The sequence below is a fragment of the Protopterus annectens genome, chromosome 2.part1 (genome assembly GCF_019279795.1).
Source record: "Protopterus annectens isolate FY-2018-M chromosome 2.part1, PAN1.0, whole genome shotgun sequence".
Classification (NCBI taxonomy): domain Eukaryota; kingdom Metazoa; phylum Chordata; order Ceratodontiformes; family Protopteridae; genus Protopterus; species Protopterus annectens.
The window spans coordinates 583,060,411-583,082,775 of NC_056729.1; the positions used below are offsets into that span (position 1 = coordinate 583,060,411).

Consider the following 22,365-nt stretch of genomic DNA (forward strand, 5'->3'; position numbering starts at 1 on the left):
CCAGGTGCTGGAGTAAGACATCCTTGCTGTCTGCTTGAATAAGGCAGTCGTCCAGATAAGGGTAAATTTGAATTCCCTTGAGTCTGCAATAAGCTACTACTGGTGCCAGGCACTTGGTGAAGACCCTGGGCGCACTAGACAAGCCAAAGGGCAGCACAGAGAATTGGTAATGTTTCGAGCCGGCCTTGAACCGGAGGTATTTTCTGCACTCCTGCCCGATAGGGATGTGTAGGTAAGCCTCCTTTAAATCCAATGTCACCATCCATGCATTTTTGCTCAACATTGGCAGGAGCTGCTGCAGAGTAAGCATCTTGAACTTTGGTATCTCCAGGAAAGTATTTAAGATTGACAGATCCAGGATGGATCTCCAAGAATTTTGTTTTCTGGGAACTAGAAAGAGCCTTGAGTAAAAGCCTTGCCCCGTCGCTGATTGTGGAACAAGTTCTATGGCCCTCATAGCCATGAGGGATCCCACCTGGTTTAATGTCTCTGCCCATTGGTGTTTTGGCAGGTCTGGCCATCCGTTTGGTCTTGGCAAGGTACGAAAGTGGAATTTGTAACCTCTTGAAACTACATCCAGAACCCACTTGTCTTGGGTTATGCAAGTCCAATTTTGTTGAAAAAGAGAGAGTTTTCCTCCTAGAGGGGCTTCCAGGAGAGAAGTTCCTGGAGCCATGCAGGGGGAGTCATTGAGCCTGTTTTCTGTAAGATTGAGGTCTGTCCTCTCCACCCCTGGGGGTGGAAGCACTCCACTGTGTAGGTCTGTAAGAGGTCTGTGCTTGGGCCCTCCCTCTGGAGTGCCTATATCTACCCCTCTGAGGCCTGTCCGAGCTGGGAAAGGACCAATTTTTAGTTGGCCAATTTCTGCTAAATCTTAGGGGCTGAACTTGTAAGAAATCCTTAACCGTTTGCATGGATTTTGCCTTATCCTCCATTTTCTTTATCACCTCTTCAGCCTTAGACCCAAACAAAACATTATGCTGAACAGGAGCATCCAGTAACTTTGCTTTCACTTGATCAGGTAAGTTTTGTTCCTTTAACCAAGCATGCCTTCTAATGACTGTGCCAGTGGCAGTCACCCTGCATGAAGCCTCCAAGGCATCAAAATCACAGTGTAAGCCATGCTTCCCCACTTGCTCAGTAGAATGCATCAAATCGTGTAATTCCTTATTATCTGCACATGCAGAAATGGTACCTAGCTTTTGTTTCATAACACACAGCAGAAATTGCTGATATTTTAGCATATGAAATTGACAATTTAAAGCCCTAATAGATAAAGTAGCAGAAGTGTACACTTTTTTGCCCCATCTCTCCAAAGCTCTAGAATCCTTATCTGACGGAATAGGGTTTTTAGCAGAGGCGGCCTTAACACCCTTAGGACCCTGAGAAATGGTTTCTGGATCAGCAGCAGGATTCTTGTAAAGGAACTGGTGGGAGTCAGGGACCCTGTAATATCTGTCAGGCTTAGCAGGGGCTGGAGGAAAGGAGTCAGGAGTTAAATTAGCCTCAGAAAAGGCATCATCCACAATATCCAAAACAGGAGGAATAGCCAGGGGTCTATGTTGGGGAAGAAGAAAGAAATCCCTAAGCCTTCTCTTAGATTCAAGAGTACTCCTGTCCTTCCCAGTGAAAATGTTCCCTCATGTCATGTAAGGTTTCCCCAAAAGAAAAATCCTCAGGGGGAGAAGCTGATGGAATGGATTCCTCAGCATCAGAATCCTCATAAGGAGGGAAAGTATATTCCTGTTCAGAGGAAGACACTGAAGAAATAGATGCCTGATCAGAGGATTCATAATCCAATTCTTGCCTTGGCCTCTTGTCTGGAGGGGGATGTGAACCCCTAATCATGGTTAGTAAGTCCTCTGCCATTTTAAAGCAGCTGTTTCTGAGATTTGGGTCCCGGATCAGAAGAGGCCTGGGCTGGTGTCTTTGATTTAGAAGGAGTCTTCGCCTTTGTCTTTGGCTTTGCCTTTATCAGAAGCTGTGTAGGCCTGAAAACCCCCTCGGAAGCCGGGACCTGCACAGTGGCTCCGGACCCATCCGAGGGAGCATTGTCCGAAGGTCCTGCAGCTGGAGTACTCAAAGGCCTAGTTGGCTCCTCGTGAGAGTCCGTTTCGGCAATTGGTTCTGAAATGGCCGACGACAGGGGCTGCGAAAGCACCTCACTGACGACAGCCGAACCTGAAGCTGGCTCTGCTTGCAAACAGTCGTCTGAATTGGACCTCGGAGGCCTGTCCTTCTCCTTGCGTCGTTTGTGAACTCCGGTAGTCGGAAGCGTGCCCGACGACATTTTATAATTAAATCGCCTGCCAAAGTAGTGAAAAGCAAAATCGTACCTCCGCTTAATAGTACGTTGGTTAAAAACAAAACCGACAACTAGCTACGTCGTGGTCAGGGCCTAAACAAGGAATACAGTAAGAGTGGAAATCCTTATGAGGTATTTGCTTCCCACAAGAAATACAATTATACAATTATTAACTTTTTCTGACATCAGACTGGAGCAAGAAAAAAAGTTTCCCCAACGGGGTACTTAGCTTTTAGAAGAAGAAGTAAGTCTTCGGAATGAAGCATGAAAAAATATCAGGAGTCGGGCGACCGGCACTTGCGAACTGCTTCCACCGCACGGCAAGAAAGACTGGAGAACATGGCGTTGGCTGGCAGCTTTGTACTCCTGGCGCTCTGACGTCAGGGAGCATGACTGAACAGCAGATGCCGGACCCAGACTTTGGGATTCTGGCCGACCGAGGGCTGCCTGCCGGCAGGAAGAACCCTACAGTGATGACTGCAACAGTGAAACACGATGAACATCTATGGATGTAGTTAGCCGGGGTTGGGGTGGTGGAGTGACCTGGACAAAGTAGCTGATTTAAGCCTACCCAGAACTTTTGAGGGTTGTTGTGGTGTTTTTGTAAGAGATTTTGGTAGAAGCTTTTTTTATCCAGTAAAATAGATTTTTTTTGTATCATTCCTGAGTTGACGATACTTTAGATGGTCAAGTGGGGCTTTGGTTGTTCTCCAGCTGGCCCAGGCTCTGTTTCTAGTTTTGATTTTAACTTTGGTATCTTTTGTGAGCCATGGTGCTGTATTTGATCTAGTTTTTATTGTACGTGCTGGAGCATGGGAATCAAGGATACTTAGGAATTTAGTGTTAAAGTGATCTATGGCCTCCTCTAATGTTAGATTTTTTTTAGTTTTGACCAGTCAACTGCTTTTAATTCATTTTGGAATACAGCAGCATCAAATTTTTTCCTGTTTCTAAATGTTTTATATTTGGGCTAGTGAGGGTTTCCTGCCTTATCTTTTATGATATAGGTTAGACAATGGTCGCTGAGGTCATCAGGGAGAGTACCAGCTGTGTACAGTTGGGGTTGGTTATTAACTAGGATCCAGTCTAGGATACTTTCCTTGTTGGTTGGTTTGTTTATCCTAGTGGGAGAGGTTATGGTCTGTTTAAACCCAGATAAGTTTATATGAGTGAGAGGGGGGACAGGTCGATGTTAAAATTACCAAGAACTATGGTTTGTTGGGGATAGGTAGTGGATGACCAGTAAAGGAGATCTTCTAGGGTATTTAGGTTGTTGCCTCGTGGAATGTATGCACAGACTATGTTAAAGTGTTTGTTTTGGTTAATCTGTAGCTTGGTTATGAGGAGTTCCGCGTTACTAAATTGGGAAGGTTGAATGGTGTCTCTATTAACAGTTAAGAGTATTTTTGTAAAGGACTGCTATCCCACCTCCTTTCCTTATAGCATGGTCTAACCGGTGAATATTGTATCCTGGAGTTAGTATTTAATTGTCAATAGTACTGGGTTTTAGCCAGGTTTCTGTATATTGCCTACTTTAGGCAAGGTTCAAATGACAAATTCACCACCTTAACTGGTACAAGCAAGAAAAATCTGAGGGTAATGCTACTCAGTGCTAGAAGTCTAAACCTCAAAATGCATTCACTCGAGGCACTCCTCAAAATGTGCAGTGACAGAGGCCTGGTTCAAGGCTCCAGAGAGCATCCCTGCATTACCATGGTTATAATTCATACCACACCTTTCTGCCACCTAATCTGGACCGAAACACTAAAGGTGGAGGCGTGTCCATATTCATTAAGGATATCCACACCTCCAGTCTAGTTGCTCAGAATAATAAATCCGAGATTATCCAAGTGCAACTAACTCTGGGCAAGACCGCAGTCCAAACTGTAACTTGCTACAGATCCCCCACCATGCCTAGGATTCCCACTCCTCATTTCATGATACACTGGAAAATATTAGGGTACAACCCAACACCCTAATAATAGGCAATTTCAACTACCCCACCATTAAATGGGAAAACTACTCATGTATCAACTCTTTTGGTCAATGTTCTCTGGAATTCATAAATTCCAATGCCTTGGATCAACTTATCCACACTCCCACCAGGGGCAGCAATATCCTAGACCTGGTCGTTACCAACATTGGGGTCCGGTGTTCCACACAAGAGGTCAATTCCACATTGGTCAGATCCGACCACAAGCTAATCACCCTAGACATCCAAATCCCACCCCCACCCCCATTTGGGAAACCACCATAAAAAATTTCTCCAAAGCCAACTTCACACTTCTTTAGACAGAAGTGGAAAACTTCACGACACCCATGCAGATGGACAATAGAGGTATGACTGCTGAATCCTACACAAATGCACTTTATAAGCACTTACACGAGTGCATGGATCGTGCTATCCCTAACAGAACCAAGATGCTATCCTCCAAAAAAAGGAAGCCAATGTGGTGGTCCCCTGCCATAAACAAACTCTACAACAGAAGAAAGAAACTGTTGCAAAAAAGAGTAAAATCCCATGATTAGATGAACTCCCTGGTCAGCCTCAGTAAGAAGCTGAGATCCCTCATAAAATCCTCCAAAGCTAGTTATGAAAAAAAAAAAATCACCACCGATTCTAAAGGCAACCACAAAGCATGTTATAGCTATGTCAAGAATCTCAATGGCACACTCAGATCTGCTCCGAGTTACAACACAAAGGCACTAAATATACAGAACCAACTGATATTGCCAACATCCTGGAAGATAGGTTCAGTGCTAACTTTACCCCCGTCTCACCCCCTAAAGGGCCCATCTCTATACTGGAAGAATGCAAAGTTCCTGTAATCACGGCTGCACAGGTAAAAACCACACTCTCCAAAGCCAAGAACACGGCATCCATGGGACCCGACAACATCCCAGGCTGCATTCTACATGAACTGCAGAATGAACTGGCCCCCCACCTAAGCACCATGTTCAATCATAGCCTCATCAGGTTTTGTGCCCACTGAATGACGCACAGCGACAGTTATCCCACTCCACAAAGGGGGAGCCACCACGGACCCCAGGGACTACGGCCCTATTAGCCTAACGAGCCTGGTCTGCAAGGACAAGGAACGTATCATCATGGATCTTATACACAAAGACATTGGTAATCCCCAGACTCTGGACCCCACCCAGTTCGGGTTTGTAAAAGGCAGATCATGTCTCCTAAACCTGATAGACTTCTTTGAAGCAGTCACAAAAGCCGTAGACGAGGGTAAGGTGGTTCACACAGCCTATCTAGATCTCACCAAGACTTTTGACACCATCCCCCACTCTGGAATTATAGATAACCTCACTAAACTAGGTATAAATCCCTATGTCACAAGATGGGTTGCCAACTGGCTCACTGACAGAACCCACACTGTGAAAGCAGCAGACTGCAAATCTGACTTCAGACCAGTGACAAGTGGAATACCACAGGGTTCAGTCCTGGGTCCTCTCCTGTTTGATATCTACTTTTCTGAAGTACAGGCTAGCACAAAAGGTCTTTGGCTAACAACGTTCGCAGATGACTGCAAACTAGGAGCTATAATCAAAACTCCTAACGATGTAGACATCCTACAAAAGGGCCTCACGGAGACAGATTCCTGGTGTCAAAGCAATGGCCTCAAGCTCAATGCCAAAAACTGCACCGTCATCCCCTTTGGTAAAAACTCTGTACCCATGAGCTACCACATAGGTGGTAGTCTACTTAACACCGAAAGTGTGATAAGAGACCATTGGGACAAAGGTGGACAGTAGTCTCTCCTTTGATAATCACATAGCCACAGTAGTCAGGAAATCCTTTTATGTGGCACACCTCATCACAAAAGGTTTCTCATCCAGGAAAAAAGAGGTCACTGTTCCCCTCTACTCGTCACTCATTAGAACCATTATAGAGTACAACGCCTCTTTTGGTATGTACCTCACAAGACATCTACAACAACTGGAAAGGCCACAGAAATACCTCACAAAGAGGATTATTGACCTCAAACAGATGCCCTACGCAGACCGTCTCAAAAAACTCCAGCTTTACTCCGTCGCATATCACCTACTCAGAGGCGATCTCTGCCTAACATACACAGCTATGTCAAACCCAAAGCTGTTGGACATGCTCCACTTAAAGAAATCCCAATCCCTCCGAGCTACACGCTCTAGGGACCTAAACCTGGTCACTACAATAAAGAGAACATGCTGGAGGGATAGATTCCTGTCCCAGAGACTTCCCATACTCTGGAACAAACTACCTATCTATATCGAACAAAGCTCCTCATTAGCACTCTTCAAGAAAAATCTTGATGATTGGATGGGAAATAGGAAATTCACCCCGGGGATCACCTCTGTTGCTCTGCTCGACAGGAGCACAGGAAAATAATTTTCTTGGGTGGTGAAAGCCAGAGTACCTTTTTGGCTAGGCTTATATTAGGCCCTAGGGCCAATAGCCTAGTACCTGCCTATGACTCTCTGCTGACTATTCCAACTTCAGACTAAATGCCATTATGTCACTGTTGTCTAAAATAGTGGAAGAGTGCATCCATTTCCAGTGACAACAACACTTGACCATAAACAATCTTCTCTCTCCCACACAATATGTTTTTCATCCCAGCCATAGAACCATTACTGCCCTACTTCATTTTGCTGATACAATTAATAAAAATAGAAATACTAGAAATCTAGTATCTCCCTTATTCCTAGACCTGTCCAAAGCATTCAACATCATCCTTCACCATAAACTATTACTAAAACACTCTTCCTTGGGTGTCTCCTCCTCTTAGTGTAACAGCTACTTAACAGAAAGATTCCAAGCAGTCAGACAGCAGCAAGGATACTCATTTCTTCCCATTACTGTAGAAGTGCCACAAGGTTCCATACTTGGACCCCCCCTACCGTTTAACATATTTATAAATGGTCTACACACTGCTTCCAAGCATACCTCTCTTGTAGAATATGCACATGGCTATCTATACAACCTGTAGTTTACAAAAATTTAAACAAATTATTCATAGGTTGATACTAGGCTATCTGCCCTAGCTCATTTATAAGCCTAGCCAGAGTGTGTTCGGCTTTCGCCACCCTTTTAGATTAGTTGAATGTGCCTCTGTATAGTAAGTATAGGTTCATAGGTTGATACTATATAGGTTCATAGGTTGATACTTCGTGACGCAAGGTTCCATACTTGGACCCCCCCGTTTAACATATTTACAAATGATCTACACACTGCTTCTAAGCATGCCACTCTTGTAGAATATGCACATGACTATCTACACAGCCTGTAATCTACAAAATCTCCAACAAATTATTCAAGAATCCTTTGTGTCAATAGAATCTTGACTAGACAACTCACAACTCCTACTTAACCCTAAAAAGAAAAATACTACTTTTCAACCCTAAGACATTCCCCCAAAGCAAAACTCTTTATCAAAATCAGTTCATTAAATAACACCCTGACTGAACAGGTCCTTAACACCAAACTCTTAGGAGCCACCAATGATAACATGAAATTTGACTTAAATTTCCAAACTGTTATTAAAGAAAGCACCAAAAGCTAGGCCTCTTGTATACAACAAAACCCTACCTTGCAGACAAACTAGAGAAACCATCGCTAAATCCTGCCTCCTACCTACCATACTGAATGCATCCCTACTCTTTACTAATCTACAGCTTCCAAACAAACAAAAGCTGGAACAGTTCTACAATAAAATACCTCACTATGCTGCAAATTGCCCCTTTAGAAATCATCACTGTTCTGGCCTTAAACAACTAAACTGGATTCAATTCCAACATCACCTTCAGTATAGTCAGCTACTTCTAGCTTATAGTCTAATATACTAGTATCCGGTACTAAAAGGCATGTGTCAACACTACCAGACAACCAAAGATCTTCACTCTTAAAAACATACTCCTCCGCTGTATCACTAAAGCCCAAAATGCATCAGAAGCCTCCCTATACTCAAACTCTATTGCTACCCTATACCCTCCCACATGCTCTCAGGCTTTTTGAAAACCATCAGGAATTCAAAACACATCTGAAAACACCTCTCTATATTCTGGCTCTGTAGCTGTGCATTAGACCTCTAGGCCAACTCAGCTGTACACCTCAAGGGTAAGTATAACATCTCTGCTTTCTTCCTCCTCTTCTAATATACATCTGCTTTCCTCTACTCTGTTACCAACTATCACTATGCTGTCACCCACCCCACCTTCTACCTACGCCTCTCAACTCTCTTTTACCACTCATTTCATTTATATCTCAAAATAAGGTAAAATCCAAGAATAACTCAATAGGGAATAAATGGAGCCAGCAAGCAAAAAAAAGTACCAAGAAAAATCAAACAGGCCGACTCAAAACTCAGGCAAGCAGAGCAGCAAAATTGCACAGTTCTAAATAGGCAGCAAAGAAACAAGTAATCCAAAATCCAAACACAGACAGCTGGAAACTGTATGGAAAATGAACAACTGCAACATTTTACAGGAGTGATCAATACTGAACATCAATATCACTCCATCGCCTTTGTCTGGTTTCATTACTCTTATGGCCCCATTTTGAGACAGTTCTTTTAATAATCTCCTCTCTTAATAAGTTAAATTATCAGTACAATACCACTTGGTAGAATACTCCTGTCCAAACTGATCTTCACACATTCTTTCAAACACTGTTACCATATCATTAGGAGGATGAATGGAATCCCCTCTTCTCTTAACTTGAGGACAGCACTGAATAGGGGGCTTTATCACCAAAGTACATTTTTTAAATTAAGATTCTGAATGTATAGTTTTAATAGCAAAAATGCTTTCAACAGGTCTAACCTAAAACTTGGAACAAAGGTAAAACCCTTCTTAAATAAGTTGGTTAAATATTTATTGATATTCAGAATACTCAGATTAAAAACATTACATTAATTAAAGTAGTTAACAGTACACATCTCAGCTACAAATTTAAGCCTACATCAGCCTTCAGTTCCTCATATAATGTAGCTCTGAAACCCGAACACCGTTTGCCTCTCACTATTCTGTAAATTCTGCTATAAAAATTCAATTAAGTCTATCTTCATATAATCAGTTTATAACCATCCTTATTATTTCAGTTAAACATCTTTGAATTAACTCAGTTCATACAAGATTGAAGAGTGATTAGGAACAAAAGATTAAATTAAACTCATTAATGTGCCTTAGAATGGCTTTGGTTCTGTAGTATCAGCTGTAATGAATACTGATCCCATCTTTCTTAAAGCTTTTATTTTAACATATTGTAAGTTAAATTTAAATACAAGACTGTTACATAAAAATGTAACAAGATTCTTAATCTGCTTAACAATTTCAACTTTTCCCCCCAATCATTATCCTCACTTTCTGAAAATCTCCAAATTGTATCACTTTACATTTATTATGATTGAATTTAAGACCTATTTTGTCTGACCATTCATGAAGCATATCAAAATACCCATTTAAAATCAGCCACATCAACAAAGCTAGTTATTTCTGCCCCACCCTACAATCATCGGTGTATTTATGCACCCAATATTTTCTACAGGCGGGTAGTTCCGAAAACGCCATATTAAATAATGCCGGGCTGAAAAATGACCTGAAGAACATCTTTTGCGACTGGCAACCAGCCTGATGTAAAACCCTTATAGTTCACTGTTTATGGTCTGAGAGCCAATTAATCCAAATTAACATACAAGGATTTACATTTAGTCTGAGCAGACAAGTCCAATTTGTTCATACAATGAGATAAACTGCACCCATTTTCCTTTGCTCCTTCATATTGGCAACTTTATCACAAAACAAAATCCAAACAAAACTATCATCTTCCAACCCACCAAACATACTCAAAACAACTCTCACTTTAACATCACAGCAAAAGACAACACCACTATATACCCAACTGAACACACCAAATTGCTATGAGTGGAAATAGACAAACTAAAATTTGACATTCACATATCCTTGACCATAAAAACAGTCTACAAAAAACTAGGAGCACTATACAGAAATAAGCAACTTCTCACCAAAGCAGCAAAGATTTCAATAGCAAATTCCCACCTTATCTCCACCCTACTTTATGCCTGTTCACTATATACCAACCTAAGGCAATGCGATCTAAACAAGCTAGAGACCTGCTACAACAAAATCGCCAAATTTGTCACAGGGGCATCCTACCGTAGTCACCACTCTCTCACTTGCTGAACTGGGCTGGCTTGAACTCCCTCACCTCCTTCAATGGTATCAACTCTCACTCGCCCACAAACTAGTAAATCATCCACTAAATGTCCCATCCCTCCAGAATCTACTCCAAACCTATCACACCACAAGACCACTAAGATCCAGCAGCAAAAATCACTTGCAGATCACTAAAGCCAATAACTCTGCTGGTGAATCACTATTCTCTTGCACCATAGCCAAATTATAGAACTCCCACCCACAATTACCTCCATACCATCATGCACCCACTTCAAAACTCTACTAAAAGCGCACCTAAAAACATGCTGGCTATGCCCTTGCAACACCCACTCTAATATCACCCTCCCCATCCAACAACTACCTTTCTTTCCACTCCACTAACTACCTTGATTATAGCAAGCTCAGATGCTCATAAGCCAGTACTTATTATACAGCAGGAACTTCTTCTTGTAACATTTGTTAATGTCTGTTATGTACTTCACAGATAAAGATTCTAGTTGTCTACTGATGTACTATGTTCTTCATCTGTAAATATGTTGTAAGTAATTGCTATGTAAATTGTTAATTGTTATGTAATCCAATGTAACTACTGTCTGTTTATTTTAACTGTGGAGCTTTTCTCCCCGGGCCTCTGCTGAAAATGGACCTACGTCCAGTCGGACACTCCCGGTCAACAAATATAAATAAATAAATAAATCACAGAACTTAGACTGACTTTGGTGTGTAAGTCTACCCTCAATAAATCTACACTCTGCATCACTAATCAATGGACCATATATACAAATAAAATAGTGCATCTCTGAAAACATTTTATAGTTATTGACTTAAGACTTACTGGTTTGTAATTAGCTATACATTTTTATCACTTCCTGCGATGCCACACCACTGGCAACAGTAACCAAGCAGCCTCGGCCTTCACCACTGGTACAATGGAAGGATGACTGCTACACACAGCATTTCCAGATGCAGGTCTCTGCATCAAGTGCAATTTCCCTTAACAGCACACAGAGACCACAGTCAGTCAGGGGCTGTTTTCCCCCCTCTTTGTCCAGATCCCCAACAAGACTACCCACTGCACAGCTACAGAGTTGAGATCTCAGCTGAGTGACCAAGCCAAGACCTCCAGCACCCTCTCTGTCCAACCAGTGCTTCGTGTCCCTGCCCAAGTAGCCGACATACACACTCTGAGGTTTTTACACACACACACACACACACACACACACACACACACACACACACACACACCTATGAAAGGCTGGCACAGGATTACTAGCTATGCTCCTTCTGCCCAGACTACAAGATAGTTTTCACTGCCACTAGTCACTCCTTATCATCTACTTTAAGGCCCTTAACAAAGGGTGTCTAATCTTACTGTGTAATGTTACTATTAATACAAATGGCAGTTTGACCAAGAGCAAGGCTATTAGGATTGGCCCACAATGTCACCAAATAAATATGCAACTAGTCTCAGAACTAAATATTGCTAGACAGATCAGCCACAATTACATATTTAAATACATTTAATAATATTAAAAGAACAAGACAATTCTCTGTAGATATTTACAGTGACATCAGAGTTCAAAGTCACAGGAAATATTTAAAACAACATTGCAGGACAGTCTCAAATAAAGAAAACATCTAAACTATGCTTTACTATATCCTTGACTGAACATAAGAGAGTTAATATATACCCTAGTTTACTTACTTAAGAACAAGGCAGATATGTGGTGGATGGGCCTTCTGGTTAGGTCCAAGACAGACTACAGAATGCTGTCTCTCTCTCAGAGTTCTTAAAATAATATCTCAAATATTACTGCTGAGATAGCTTGCAGAATGACATCATTTCTTGCCATCTGACTATCTCAGGTAAAACTCCCACTGCTGAAAGCTAGCAGTATTTAGCATCCACTTGTGAAAATACTTAGACAAGCGCTTTTCCTCAGATCTTTGGCAAATTGAAGTAATAAAATAATAAAACACTTCCAAGACAATACAGAAAGCTCCTTAGTTTTAGAAACTGTCTCGTTGCTGCACTGAAACTAAAAGGCAACATTTTTATGGCCTAGCCATAAAGTAATTTCATTTCAGCTATTTTTTTCTGAAGTTTTGGAATTTAACCTCCTGTATTCCAGCTTCCCTGGTAAAATATATACATTTAAACAAACAGTTACAACAGTGTATGTACATTTCTGTTCTATTCCAGTAGGATACACTGTGGATACATTTCAAACAGCACTTTGTAAAATACTTCTTCAGCACACATCTGTACAAACCATCTTAAATGACACTGTAACACAAACATCTTATACGAATCATGTTGATATTCACAAATGACATACAATTATTTACAAAATTCCAGACAGCTGGGCTGGCAGTATCTCCTTTCATGACACTTCCCTTAAAGATGGGAAAATATAAGACTTCTTCCAGTCTTTAGGTACCAAACCATTTAACAGGAAATTATTGGAAACATTAATAACTAAGGGGAAAAACATATTAGTAGACATTTCATGTAAAAATTACCCCCAAATAAGATCTGGTTCAACTGAAAAATGTGTTTTTTACCATACTCAGAGCTTTAGCATCCTCCATTGATGTTCTAGGAGAATCATTTATGTGGTATTAACATTATGTATGCCCTTTGGAGTATCTGAGCAAGCTAAACCTGCAAAGTGTTCATTAAATATGTCTTATTTTAAATATTTATCAGTAACAGTGATTGACTCGTATAATACTGAATTAGGTTCATACTGTTTCTTAGTATTAATATACTAAAAATATTTTTTTTTATTATCAGCAACGTCAATTAATAAATCCTGACTTTCTCATTCTATTTTACAATTCCTGTTAAAGCCTCTTGGTAATAACATTAAGCATTTTTATTGTTTGCTGTAAAATATCTTACATAATGTATGCAGTAATAATCATTTCAGTATTAGATTCATAACAGCAATGAGTACAGTGAGATTCAATTATATCATGATGACACATATTGCCAAATGTTCTCACCTGAATTGCCTTCCTTCTCCTTTTTGCCAGCCCGTTTCTCTTCTTTACGGACTGCTTCACTGTAACGCAAAATATGGCAACTGGCATCCTGCCCTGCTGCAATGAAGTTATCTGCTAGGGCCATTGTCATAGTAGCTCGCGTTTCGGTATCATGGTAATGGATCTGAGAAGCAGACAGCTGACCTCCAATCTGTTCCAAGCGTAGAAAGTGCTACACAAAAAAGACAGACAGACAGACAAAAGCAGATTTAAGAAATGGGATACAGAAGACAAATTTCTGTAAGCCAGTAACACCATATCTGTAGCTAGTTAACCTAAGGAATTAAAGCAATCTGTGTTTTAAAGTCACACAAAATGTTTCTTCCAACACAAACTGAGACTAAAAATCAAAAGTGAAATGCAGGCACCTATAAAAAAATCATTTGTAATTGGGCAGAAGACAAGACTGATGGGAATTTAAATATCATCATGTAGTTAATAACATAGGAGAAAAGTCTATCATTATACTACCCGAGATGAAAATCCCTATCATTGTACTACCCAAGATGAAACAAACTGCAACTGAATTTGGTGACCTTCTGTTACATAGATATATATATATATATATATTATAGTCTCATATTACTGTACCTAATATACATGCAGGGTTTTGTGTGTGTGTGTGTGTATATATATATATATATATATATATATATATATATATATATATATATATATATATATATATATATATATATACACATACATACATATAGACAGACATTATATATATGGGCGCAGGCCAAATTCCAAATATTTTTTGGTCAGTGCTAGACTCACTGTATAAATTTAGTCAACTCCCATTCAGCCAACTGCTAAAATACTACATAAAAACACTACATACCCCTTGGAAGGATCTATGGTAGGACCTGTTGCAGAAATTTGACGTTTTGTAATTTGCTGGAATAGGTTCGATCTAGTGTTAGGCGAGGATGTGAATTGACATAACACACACACATACATATCTGCAATATAAAATAATATATATATATATATATATATATATATATATATATATATATACACATACATATATATACATACATACACACACACACACATATACACATGTATGCATGAATACATATATATATATATATATATATATATATATATATATATATATATATATATACATATATACATATATATAGATATAGATATATATATATATATAGGGATCCCATTTAGATGACTGAAGTCTTAAAACTTCGAATTTCAGATGGCAGACACCATATTATCGAAGTTTTAGGACTTTGAACGTTCTAAACGGCGATCTCCACACAGTGCGGAATGGGAAACTTTCCCTTTTCCTCGCTGTAGTGAGATCTCGGAGTTGGAATATTTAAGTTACAGGGGGTGTGATGGGTGCAGGGGTGCTTGGCCCCCTGCGTAAAAATTTGGGAAAGTTTTTTTGTTTTGGTTTTCTTAGGTGTTTGAAGTCTTAAAACTTTGATCATATGGTGTCAGCCATATGAAATTTGAAGCTTTAAGACTATGATCAGCTAAATGGGACCCATATATATATATAATACATTTTTGTGCTAAAATTAAAAAACTACTTAAGAATCAGGTTGTCTGCAAAACCCTAAGCATTAGTCAAAGTATCATGAGGAGCAACTTCTTTCACTGCAGAATGCACAACTACATTGCATGTACCATGTAGACTGCAATATCAACAGCAGAGGTATACTGATCATGCAAATAAAGAATGACATAAAAGGTTGAAATTCAATGGAACTAAGCCATCGACAGCTCTCTAGGTTCTACATAAGTGATACAGTACACAATAACTAGAATATTAAAATATATAAATTACTAAGTTTTGGATCAAAATACTTAAAGCTGTTAAGGTCATAGGACTATATGTAGTTAGTAAGCAGCGACCTGTAACTTTCATGATGTTCTTTCTCACTATAGTACCACAAGTGGACAGGAAATTAACAAAACAAAAGAAACAACCAGCAAACAACTATGGAAAAGCCAATGGGGCTCGGACACTTATATAATGTCAGCAATTAGACCTCTCTCACAAGAATAACTACTGCAGTTTCCAAGATGGTCCTAAAACACACATGGCTGTTTTAGTTAAAGAAAAAATAAACATAATGCAGCTACAATTTAAACGTTTCAATAAAAATATAAAAATAGATTTTGTAATAAAGAATGCTTTTTATTCAGTCGTGCTAAATAAGGAAGAAGAGTGAAAACTTTTTAAAAGAAACACCGACAAGCTGATTTCATAAAAGCATTTGAGGTTGGTTTTGCTGATTCTGTTACTAAGGTAGCAGAGGAAGTAGGACCACCATCCCGGAATGCTTTTCTGAAATCAGTTTGTGTTTCTTTTGCAAAGATTTCACTCTTCTTCCTTATTATTAAAAAATAAGAAGTTATGTACCTACCATAACGTTCCATGTTAGTTGTCTTCTTCTCGCCTTCTTTCTTGCTGGATGGGTTCGGAGCCCATCCTCGGCTCCGACTCGACCAATACTAAAGCTCGACAGCTAATTCCACCGGCTCGAGGCTCCCCTATATCCCACAATGCTAGGCGGTAACTACTCAGATCTCGTTTGATAGCTAGACCAAGCAATTTTAGTCTCCATAGCATGGAGAAGGTAACCCACCTAGGTAACCCACCTCTATATAAATCAAAGTGTAAGGTATCCCAGACCTAACCAAAGGGAAATAGAGATGGTAGAACATGTGGGATTGAAAGTCTTCCCGAGGAAGATCATAAATGAATTCCTAACGGTCTGTCCAGGCATGGGGGAAGGAGGGCGGGACGCAAGAAAGAAGGCGAGAAGAAGACAACTAACATGGAACGTTATGGAAGGTACATAACTTCTTAATGTTAAGTGGTCTATCTCGCCTTCATTCTTGCTGGATGGGACCGCGTCCCTAGCACCTTATCCCGGGTGGCCTATCGGAACAGACTCTTGAGAACAGTGGAACCAAAGTTGGCACGGTTTCTGGAGACCATGTCCAAATTGTAATGTGAAATGAAGGTATGAGGAGAAGCCCAAGTGGCTGCTGCACAAATGGAATCTATTGGCAGCCTGTCCTGAAAAGCTACGGAAGTAGCTAATGCCCTAGTTGAATGAGCTCTAGGCCTTGAAGGTAGTTTTTTGTGCCTGATCTCATAGATGAAGGTAGATGTAGAGGTGAGCCATCTAGAGAGGGAAACTTTAGTAACTGGAAGGCCCAATTTCCCTTCCGCATATGATAGAAAAAGCTGATCAGATTTCCTGAATTGTTTAGTCCTGTCTAAATAGTATCCAAGTTGGAGGTGGACATCCAGAAAATGTAGTTTTTGTTCCGACCTGTTGGAATAGTTAGGGAAAAAGACGGGGAGATCAATAGTTTGGTTTAGGTTTGTTTTGAGAGGAAACCTTAGGTAAAAAAGATGGATTAGTATGGAGGGATACCCTATCTTTGTGAAACACTAAGTAAGGAGGGCGACTGCACAGAGCATGGAGTTCAGATACCCTTCTCGCTGAAGTTATGGCTACTAGAAAAAGTGTCTTCCATGAAAGCAACTTTAGAGAACATGAAGCCGCTGGTTCAAAAGGGGGAAGGATTAAGGATGCCAGAACCAAGCTCAAGTCCCATTGAGGCGGGGGATCTTTGATTGGAGGTTTGAGAAGAAAAACGCCCTTTAAAAAGGCTTTGCAGAGCTTGTGAGCCATGATGCTAGACTCCGAGACACCTACATGATAATTAGATATAGCAGCCAACTGAACTCTAATGGTAGATGAAGAAGAGCCTAAATGAAAGAGTTCTGCTAGAAAATCTAGACTAGACTGTATAGGTGCAGTGAAGGGATCTATATTTTTTGATGTTGCCCAAAAGGAGAAGCGTTTCCATTTGCTATTATAAATCTTCCAGGTAGAAGATTTATGAGAGGCTATCAAGATATCTCGGACCGGGCGAGATATTAAGGGAAGCCTGGCTAAAGTCGGAATCGGAGAAACCACGCTGTGAGGTTGAGAGAATGAAGAGATTGGTGCAGCTGGCCCTATTGGTGGGTCAACAGATCTGGCACTGGGTCCAGATGCCAAGGCTGCTCCAAAAGGTAACGATGAAGGAACGGAAACCATATCTGTCGAGGCCAGTAAGGGGCAATGAGGATCATTGTCACTCTCAAGGCGATGGCTTTCTGAATTAGTTGAGTTATCAGTGGAAAAGGGGGGAAAGCAAATAGAAGTCCCCGGGGCCAATCGTGGACTAGAGCGTCTCTGGTGGGATGGCCTGGTAACGGGAAGAGAGTGAAGAAGTCGTGACATTTGCTGTTTTGGGGAGTAGCAAAAAGATCGCAGCAAGGCTGGCCCCATCGTTGGAACACCTCCTCCAGTACTGATTTCTTCAGAGACCACTCGTGGGGCATGAGAATTGCCCTGCTCAACTTGTCTGCAATCACGTTGGACTTCCCGGGAATGTGCGTTGCTATCAGAAAACGCTGAGAAGAGATCGCCCATTGCCAAAGTCTGAGTGCCTCTCGACATAAGGGGTATGATCTGGTTCCGCCTTGTTTGTTGATGTACCACACTACGGACATGTTGTCCGTCTGAATTGCAATAGTCCCTGTGGGAAGAGAGTTGTGAAGGGCTTGCAACGCTAAAAGCACTGCTCTCATCTCTAAGACATTGATGTGCAAGTGGCACTCGAACGGTTGCCACGTGCCCTGGACTGTCCTGCCCTGATAATGCCCCCCCACCCGATCAGGGAGGCGTCTGTTGTCAACGTGGCAACTGGGGGGGGGGGGTGAAGGGTCTTCCTTGGAGAACCTGAGGTGATGTAATCCACCAAGACAGTTGATTCTTGCATGATTGAGTTATCAATATGCTGTGGGACATCGGGAGCTGTTGGAAGGACCACTGAGTAAACAGCATCCATTGGAGGATCCTCATGTGGTAGCGAGCTAAGGGGAGAAGGGGGATAGCTGCTGCCATGAGTCCTAATACTTTCAAAACTAGTCTGGCTTTGACTTTGTTGCATTGTAAGAGAAGGTAAACTTGTTTGCGGATGTCTGACACTCTCTGCTCTGTAAGTCTGGCTGAAAGATTGAGTGTGTCTAACGTGGCGCCTATAAAGGTAATAGATTGACAAGGTGACAAGGCAGATTTTTCGAAATTTATTGAAATGCCTAGAGCTCGACAAGTTTGGATAGTAAAGTCTCTGGATAGAAGAAGTTGATGTCTGGTGGTGGCAGTAAGGAGCCAGTCGTCTAAATATGGAAACACCTGGAAACCTTGACGTCTCAAGTGAGCCGCAACCACTGCCATGCATTTGGTAAACACTCGGGGGGCTGTAGTGAGACCAAAGGGCAGGGCTCTGAATTGGTAGTGACTGGCTCCCAGCCTGAAGCGGAGAAATCTCCTGGAGCGTTTGTTCATCTTGATATGGTAGTACGCGTCCTGAAGATCTATTGAGCACATCCAATTGTCCTGACCCAAGAAGGGTAGAATGGACTGTAGCGTGACCATCCGGAATTTTGTTTTTCTGACATACTTGTTTAAGTTGCTGAGATCCAGTATGGGTCTCCAGTCCCCTGTTTTATTTGGCACCAAAAAGAATTTGGAGTAGATTCCGGATCCTTGTTGGTCTGCTGGGACTGATTGGATAGCTCTTTTTGATAGCAGCTTTGAAATTTCTAGTACTGCCTGTTCCCTTAGACTGGGTGGAACGTCTGGAAGGGATCCTCTGGGTTGGGATGGAATGTGAATAAAGGGAATTTTGTAACCCTCGGATATGATCGACTGTACCCATTTGTCTTGTGTAATGGAAAGCCAGGCTTTTGGGTACAGGGATAATCTTCGCCCGACTGCCTCCGAAGGTGGACAGCCGGGCAGCTCCTCAGGGATGCTGAAAGGGTTTGTCAGAGAAAGTTTCTCTGCTACCCTGGTTCTGTGGACCCCCTCTGCCTCTAGGGCGGCATCTATTGTTATTCCCCCCTCTGCCTCTAGAGGGGAATTGACCTTGTGCGTCAGATGAGACTCCCTGGGTTTGTTTACGGAACCACATTTTCCCTCCCCTCTGGCCTTTGGGATAAGGCCTAGAAGGGGTTGAAAAACGGACTCCCACGGCAGAGAGAGTCTTACCTTCCACCTCGCACCTAGTCAATGTATCCTTCACCTGAGGACCAAACAAAACAAGGATGATCCATCAAAGGGGGAATTGGTGAAGGACGCCTTGAAAGGGTCCGCAAAGTTGCATAGCCGCATCCAGGCGTGACGTCGTAAGGCAACGCCTGTGCCTGCCGCTCTACTCGCCCCATCCGCAGCATATGAGATAAGCCGCATGGGGGAGTTAACGATAGAGTTCAGGGTTACCAACTGGGAGTTCATTCTGTCTTGGAACCCCTCAGCTGTTGGATCCTTTACCTCCTCACTCATATCCTTGAATAAATCCCTCTGGAAACGAGTGAAGTGACCTAAGTAGTTCAGCGACCACATTGAGAAGGTCGCTGATGAGAACATCCGCTTACCATACCTGTCCATGGTCCTAGATTCCTTATTAGGAGGATGGACAGGTACTTCACTTCTTGAAGAATGAGACCTTGGAGTCCTTAGACATGGTAAAGGCCTAAGTAATAATCACTCACACACACACACACACACACACACGCCTTTAAGAAAAAATTAAATTCCAGTTACACCAAAAGACTAGGAGAAGGAGGGGAAGGGCCTAAGGCCTAAAGTTAAGGGATAAAGGGAGGGATTATAGTTAAAAAAGGGAAAACGATTCAAGAAGACGTATAGTTAAACTAAAAGTTATACTAGGAAGAAAAAGGGGATTAAAGATTGTGAAAAAGGAATAATTTTTCACTAACCTGCCAGAGCCGGTAGAAAAGCACCTTGTCAGCTAAGCGGCAAACGAGATCTGAGTAGTTACCGCCTAGCATTGTGGGATATAGGGGAGCCTCGAGCCGGTGGAATTAGCTCTCGAGCTTTAGTATTGGCCGAGTCGGAGCCGAGGATCGGCTCCGAACCCATCCAGCAAGAATGAAGGCGAGATAGACAACTTAACATTATATTTTTTAAATGTTTATTTTATGCCTTTTTAGTTTTCAAGTAAAATGTGTGTCTGTCTGTGGTTCTGTCAAGTTCCTCGATAAACACAGTAAGAAGGCAATTAGCTGGAACAGTGGAAAAAATGCCAACGAGAAGCTCACTGTTTTTTCTGCTGTCTCGTGAAGAACATGACAGAACCACAGAGGAGCTTTCTTTTATTTTACAAAATAGATATTAATTCACATTCACTTATTCTGTCATTTTCTCAAGTAAATATTTTAAAAGTGGAAGCAGTCTTGTATTGTTATGTTTTTGGGACTGTGTGTGTGTGTGTGTGTGTGTGTGTGTGTATGTGTGTGTAATGATGTAGGGAGATATGAGAGTGAGTGGATGGGTGTGTGTGTTTAAGACCGCTCGTAGAACAGTGCATCCCACTCTGTCCCTCTGATGTTTTGTCACATCTTTGTAGGTGTGTCCCACACTGATGAGAAGCTCTGCGTTTTTTCAGCTATGTATATAAACTCACACTGACTTATTCTGTAATTTTCTCACATGAATAATATTTTAAAAGTGTTCCTGATTAGAAGTGGTCTGGTACTTCTGTGTTTTTGAGAGTCGGTGTGTAAGTGTGTGAGTGTGGGTGTGTCAGGAGGAAATTTATTATTTGTTTACCTGGCAAGTCCGACTAAAGAAGCTAATTTTCAGCAGAGGCCCGGGGAGAAACACTCCAGACACATGACTTTGTAACGTGGGAGGAAACCGGAGTACTAGAGAAGGCCCACACAAATGCAAGGAGGACACGCAGACTCCGCACAGAGGGCAATCCAACAGAGAATCGAATCTGAGAACCTCATGCTGTGAGGCGACAATGCTACCGTTGCACCACACAAATTAAATAGTGGCAAAATGATGTAGGGTGATCTGAGAATGTGTGTGTGTGTGTGTGTGTGTGTGTGTGTGTGTGTGTGTGTGTGTGTGTGTGTGTGTGTGTGTGTGTGTGTGTGTGTTTTTAAGGCCACTCATAGTTGTGCTTTCCATTCTGTCCCTCTATGGTTCAGTCACTTTTTTGTGGGTGTGTCCCTTGCGGAGGAGAAGCTTGGCGTCTTTTCCACTGTCTCACCAGAGCAGGACAGAGCCACAAAGCCAATTTCAATAAAAAGCCCTCTAATAAAAAAAAGTGCATCTCTCTTCCAATGAAATCCCCGACACTATTAAAAAATGTTATGCATTGTTTTCAGCCTTAGACTAGTGTAAGAGGGGGTAAAAAACATAAATGTTTTCAAATCAGCAGTGGGTGTACAACACTTAGGGAGTTGTGTATAGATAGGTACATTAGACATTAAAACAGCATGGTCAGCTTCCAAAAGAGACTTTCGGAAAAAAAAAATTAAATGCGTAAATACACCTATGCCTACAAATTAACAACAGAAGGAATGGTAAAATCCAGTTCAAAAATATACATATTTATAACCAAAGCATTTAACTATCAAATATCTCAACTTTATCTTTCCAACCCACCTTTTATCTCAGAAACCTTAAAATTCACAGCAAAAACGGAAAAGGATTTCAGATGTAAAAAAACTGCATTCTGAAAAAAAAAAAAAAAAAAAGCTACTCTGTGTGGAGGATTTTCAATCCGTAGATTATATACATATACATACATACATACATACATATACATATATACATATATGTATATATATATATATATATATATATATATAGTTAATCTCTACACATTAATCAGATTACGGTAGTAAAAGTAGCGAACTTAAACTTGTCCCGAGTCAAAAAACTACAGTAATTCTATATAAC

The 22,365-nt window shown here is 41.2% G+C and overlaps 1 protein-coding gene across 1 annotated transcript in view; it reads right to left on the reverse strand.

Annotated features, from left to right (window-relative positions):
- PREB (prolactin regulatory element binding) overlaps nucleotides 1–22,365 on the reverse strand; it is a 491,749-nt gene that overhangs the window by 431,859 nt on the left and 37,525 nt on the right. Inside the window, exon 2 of the mRNA XM_044062359.1 lies at nucleotides 13,502–13,712. Coding sequence (XP_043918294.1) covers nucleotides 13,502–13,712 — 211 coding nt within the window. The remainder of the gene's footprint in view (nucleotides 1–13,501; nucleotides 13,713–22,365) is intronic.